General features: G+C 47.9%; 1 protein-coding gene across 1 annotated transcript in view; it reads left to right on the forward strand.

Moving 5' to 3' along the window:
- The first annotated feature begins 5809 nt into the window (after nucleotides 1–5809).
- Nucleotides 5810–6216, forward strand: part of LOC112626642 (60S ribosomal protein L27-like) — a 1257-nt gene continuing 850 nt past the window's right edge. The window contains exon 1 of the mRNA XM_025388851.1: nucleotides 5810–6012. Coding sequence (XP_025244636.1) covers nucleotides 5810–6012 — 203 coding nt within the window. The remainder of the gene's footprint in view (nucleotides 6013–6216) is intronic.

Here is a 6216-nt window from a genome sequence, read left to right on the forward strand (position 1 = left end):
TAATCATCTAGTTAGTTTTGCCATTTCCTGTGAAGCAAGGGGCAGTGTGGGTCAAATCTTTAAGAGTTCTGGGAAATCAGCCCCATACCCGGAAGCGCCAAGACGGGAAGAAACTCGATTCCCTGGTGGAAGTAGGAAGGGCATTTTACACATGGCCCCCAGGCTTTGGGAATCTAAAAATGATGCCCCTTCATAAAGGGGAGGCACAGGCAGCCCACAAGCAGGACTGGGGAGAAATCAGGCAGTTTCTGTTGAGGTAGGACGGAGCTGAAAGCATCAGTGAGGAATGGGCTTGAGATAAGCCTGTCACAATTCCCTGAACATGCCCTTTGAGAAGCCGCAGGGAAAAATGCACTCGAGGCTGGGCTGGGGGTCTCACGCCCGTGATCCCAGCACTTTGGGAGGCCGAGGAGGGGGGTATTGCTTGACCTCAGGAGTTCAAGACCAGCCTGGGCAACATGGTGAAACCCCGTCTCCACCAAAAATACTAAAATGAGCCAGGCTTGCTGGTGCGTGCCTATAGTCCTGGCTACTTGGGAAGCCGAGGTAGGAGGATCGCTGGAGCCTGGGAAGTTGAGACTGCAGTGAGCCCTGATTTTACCACTGCAATCCAGCCTAGGTGACAGAGCAAGACCCTGTCTCAAAAAATAAAATAAATAAATAAATAAATGTATTAGAACTCCACCTCAATTCAGAGCAATTTCCACGAGACAGTGCAGACTGAGAAAAGCAAGATAAAGACATGTGGTATAAACAATACCCCTGCCCCACCTCAAATTCATATGTTTAATTTGAACCACATGAAAATGTCATTTTTGTAGTAAAGAGTGGTCAAATGTTGGCAGTGTCGTATTGGTTCAAAATGGTTAAATGTTGGGAATCTTATATATATATACATATTTTTATTTTATTTTACTTTTTTTGGAAATGGAGTCTCACTCTGTCACTCAGGCTGGAGTGCAGTGACACCATATTGGCTCACTGCAACCTCCGCCTCCCAGGCTCAGGGATTCTCCTGCCTCAGCCTTCTAAGTAGCTGGGACTACAGAAAGGCATGCACACCACGCCTGGCTAATTGTTTTTTCTTTTTGAGACAGAGTCTCACTCTGTCGCCCAGGCTGGAGGGCAGTGGTGTGATCTCGGCTCACTGCAAGCTCCGCCTCCCGGGTTCACACCATTCTCCTGCCTCAGCCTCCAGAGTAACAGACTACAGGCGCCCGCCACCACACCTGGCTAATTTTTTTGTATTTTTTAGCAGAAACGGAATTTCACCGTATTAACCAAGATGGTCTTGATCTCCTGACCCCGTGATCCGCCCGCCTAGGCCTCCCATTATAGGCGTGAGCCACCACGCCCAGCGTGTATTTTTTAGTAGAGGTGGGGTTTTGCCATGTTGGCCAGGTTGGTCTCAAACTGCCAACCTCAAGTGATCCACCTGCCTTGGCCTCCCAAAGTGCTGGGATTACAGGCATGAGCCACTATAATCCCTTTAAAAATAAACAGTTAAGAAACTGTAGCTGCCTCAGAAAAGAAGAGGGAGATTATTACTTAGAATTTGTGGAAACCGAAAATTATCAGCCCCACATTAAAAAATTCCGCCTTGACTAAAAAAATGATAGCCTTTTCACACAATTGCTTTAAAAAGACAAGGCCCTGAACTAGCCGTGATACTTTTTTTTTTTTTTTTGAGACGGAGTCTCACTCTTCTTGCCCAGGCTGGAGTGCAGTGGTGCGACCTCGGCTCACTGCAACCTCCACCTCCCGGTTTCCAGCGATTCTCCTGCCTCAGCCTCCTGAGTAGCTGGGATTACAGGTGCCCACCAACACGCCTGGCTAATTTTTTTTGTATTTTTAGTAGAGACAGGGTTTCACCATGTTGGCCAGGCTGGTCTTGAACTCCTGATCTCGTGATCCACCCGCCTTGGCCTCCCAAAGTGCTAGGATTACAGGCCTGAGCCACTGTGCTGGGCCCACCACGATACTTTAAAAATAAACAGGTAAGGAAAAAACGTTAGATTTGCACACCAGTTGTAAAATCTAGGCTAAATCTGTACTTATTGTAAACAAGTCCCGGTCTAAATCTGTTTACTACATAGGGGAAAGTGCTTTCTGTAATTCTGAAAAGTTTACAAGATCCAAGGAGGGTTTGACTTGTAACCTAGAGATCAAAAACGGAATGAATAGAGCAGTTTCTCACCTACAGCACTGTGGATATTTTGGACCAGATATTTCTCTGCTGTGGGTGGCTGTCCTGGGTATTGTGGGTTATTTAGTAGCATTCCCAGGCCCCTAGTTCTTAGATGACAGTTGCACCCCGCCCCCCAACAAGTTGTGACAATCAAAAGTGCCTCCGGACGTTGCCACATATCTGCTGGAGTAGGGAGGGAGGGAGAACAACACCCCTCCTCTCCCCGACCCCAGAGAAGCCACTGGATTTGTTGAAAGTCATTTGTTAAAATGTTTGTTGTAGAAAACAGTTTAAAGTTATAAATTATGTTTGTCATACTGGTTGATTTTACCCGCCAACTTTTAAATAAGTAACTTACGACCTATGATTTCACTATTTTGTAACTTAACTAAGTTACCTTTTTAGAGAGCATCAAGACCTATGGTCTTAGTTTTTCTCTCTAAGAAAGACAAACTTTTGCCTAGGCGTGGTGCCTCACACCTGTAATCCCAGCACTTTGGGAGGCCGAGGCGGGCAGATCAACTGAGGTCAGGAGTTCCAGACCAGCCTGACCAACACGGTGAAACACCCGTCTCTACTAAAAATACAGAAATTAGCCAGGTGTGGTGGCAGGCACCTATAATCCCAGCTACTCGGGAGGCTGAGGCAAGAGAATCACTTGATGCCAGGAGGCAGAGGTTGCAGTGGGCCAAGACCATGCATGCCATTGCACTCCAGCCTGGGCAACAAGAGTAAAACTCCATCTCAAAAAAAAGAAAAAAAAAAAAAGAAAAAAAATTTTCAGCCGGGCACTGTAGCTCATCCCAGCACTCTGAGGACTGCTTGAGTCCAGGAGTTTGAGATCAGCCTGGAAAATGTAGCAAGACTCCCATCTCTACAAAACATTTTTTAAAATTAGCCAGCCTGGTGATGTGCACCTGTAGTCTCAGATACTCAAGAGGCTGAAGTAGGAGGATTGCTTGAGCCCAGGAGTTTGAGGCTATAGTGAGCTATGGGTTACACCACTGCACTCCAGCCTGGGTGACAGAGTGAGATCCTATCTCAAAAAAATAAAAGGCTGGGCGCGGTGGCTCACACCTGTAATCCCAGCACTTTGAGAGGCCAAGGAGGGCAGTATGTGAGGTCAGGAGTTCAAGACCAGCCTGACCAACATGGTGAAACCCTGTCTCTACTAAAAATACAAAAATCGGCTGGGCTTGGTGGCGCTCACCTGTAATTCCAGTTACTCAGGAGGGTGAGGCAGGAGAATCACTTGAACCCGGGAGGCGGAGGTTGCAGTGAACCGAGATCAGGCCACTGCACTCCAGCCTGGGTGACAGAGCAAGACTCCATCTCAAAAAAAATATAAATAAATAAATAAATAAATAAATCAAACCAGCCTGGGCAACAGAATGAGACCTCGTCTTCACAAAAACTTTTTAAAAATTAGCTGGACGTGAGAGTAGTCCCAGCTATTCTGGAAGCTTAAGTAGGAGGTTTGCTTGAGCCTGGGAGGTAGAGGCTGCAGTGAGCCATGATCATGCCACTGCACTCCATCGTGGGGGACAGAGCGAGACCCTATATTAAAAACAAACAAACAAACAAACGAATGAGACAAGGCTAGGCATGGTGGCTCACGCCTGTAATCCCAGCACTTTGGGAGGCTGAGGCAGGCATATCACGAGGTCAGGAGATTGAGACCATCGTGGCTAACATGGTGAGACCCCATCTCTACTAAAAATACAAAAAAAAAAAAAAATTAGCCAGGCATGGTGACGGGTGCCTGTAGTTCCAGCTACTCGGGAGGCTAAGGCAGGAGAATGGCGAGAACCCAGGAGGCGGAGCTTGCAGTGAGCAGAGATCACACCACTGCACTCCAGCCTGGGGGACAGAGGGAGACTCTGTCTCAAAAAAAAAAAAAAAAAAAAAAGACAAAATTTCAACACATTTAAATATCTAATTTTTAGTGATTCATGATCAGGCAGCACGCCATCTATAGAAAGTAGGGTGCTCTGCTGGGCAGGGCAGAACAGTAGGTTTCATAAGGTAGCTTGAGCAGGAACAAGGAACAGAATAATACAAAAGTCAGATTGGTTAATGTCAGGTTACTTCAGGCTAGTTTCCTTGTAAAGGGTAAAAAATAGGGGACATCCTTATTACAGCAGCTCAGGTTGACTGGGCCCTGTTAGATTGGTTGCTGTGAATCTCTTGTGTTTATATTTAAAAAAAAAAAAAAAAAAGTCTGTTTGGGGATTTTCCTGCTTCCTTGAAGTTTTAGTTTAATTACATGACACTTGGCAGAAGTGACTCCATTTTGGTTAGTGACTCCATTTCTGTTGGGGCCTAGTGCAGGAGCTCAGTCTGAAATAGTGGCCTCCCATAATTTTTGTGTGTGTGTGTGTGTGTGAGACGGAGTTGCCCAGGCTGGAATGCAGTGGCACAAGCTTAGCTCACTGCAACCTCCACCTCCCGGATTCAAGCAATTCTCCTGCCTCAGCCTCCTGAGTAGCTAGGATTACAGGTACCCCCCCACCATGCCCAGCTAATTTTTCTATTTTTCATGGATACAGGGTTTCACCATGTTGGCCAGGCTGGTCTCGAACTCCCGTCCTCAGTTGATCTGCCCGCCTCAGCCTCCCAAAGTGCTGGGATTACAGGTGTGAGCCACCGCGCCTGGCTGTTTTCTTATTTTGATGTACCACCCCCTTGGATGAGCAGCTAAATATTTGGGCATCACCTCATGTTGCAGAGGCCTGGCCCCTGGGTGGGGGATTGTTACACAGTGTGCTTGGCTAAGCCCAAGCCAGCCAAGTGCCCTGGTTTGGGGGCTTTGTCAGAGATGCTGTCCCCAAACTTGCTGTGGCAGGAAGGCTGTCCATCTCCCAGCCCATGCTATGGACTGCAGTAGGCGGTCCCTTGCCCACATCCCTGGCAGTCCCTGCACACACCAACAGATTCCCAGGAGCAAGCCGCCCTCAACTAATAGGAGAGGACTTGTTGTCAGTACCCCAGCTTCCTCACTCTCCTGTGGGACTATTCCAAACATGCTCCACATGGTCTCTCGGGAGTCCCCGGGGGGCTGGCCCCAGTTGCCCACAGTAATCACTCGTTCATTACTGTATTTGTTATTCTTTGTTTTCCCTTTCTCCGTTCCCCATCATTTCACAGTCGTACCTGGAACACTGCCCAGATAAACCACTTGCACCCAAATCCTTGATCTAGAGCCTGCTTCTGGGGGAATCCAAATAAGACATATAGACCTCAGGCAAAGAGCTCCTAGGCAGGAGCCATGGTGGACAGAAGGTCACCGGCAGAATTCATATGCCCTCAAGGAGGCCCCCAGATATAACCATGATTGAATATCCAGTAAATCAACTATAATGTAATTATGATAGAATTTCCAGTAAATCTGGTAGGAAGTCACAGATTGACCTAAGTCAACTTGGCCATTCGGCAATGGTGATATCCTTCTGGTGTCAGTAGCTTCTGGCAGTTAGAGGCAGGCAGGGTTATACCTCCCTGCTTCCATCACCACCACCTCCTCAGCAGTGGTGTTTCACAATGACAGTGGGTGCCTTGGACTTTCGTTAACAGCCCCAAATTTCTGCCTTTTTGCTGTAGGCCCGAGTGGTTGGTGCCAAAATGGGCAAATTTATGAAACCTGGGAAGGTGGTGCTTGTCCTGGCTGGACGCTACTCTGGACGCAAAGCCGTCACTGTGAAGAGCAATGATGATGGCACCTCAGATCGCCCCTACAGCCATGCTCTGGTGGCTGGAATTGACCGCTATCCCCACAAAGTGACAGCTGCCACAGGCAAGAAGATCGCCAGGAGGTCAAAGATCAAGTCATTTGTGAAAGTTTTTTTTTTTTTTTTTTTTTTTTTTGAGACGGAGTCTCGCTCTGCCGCCCAGGCTGGAGTGCAATGGCCGGATCTCAGCTCACTGCAAGCTCCGCCTCCCGGGTTCACGCCATTCTCCTGCCTCAGCCTCCCAAGTAGCTGGGACTACAGGCACCCGCCACCACGCCCGGCTAGTTTTTTGTATTTTTT

Source organism: Theropithecus gelada, chromosome 6, assembly GCF_003255815.1.
Source record: "Theropithecus gelada isolate Dixy chromosome 6, Tgel_1.0, whole genome shotgun sequence".
NCBI classification, from domain to species: Eukaryota; Metazoa; Chordata; class Mammalia; order Primates; family Cercopithecidae; genus Theropithecus; species Theropithecus gelada.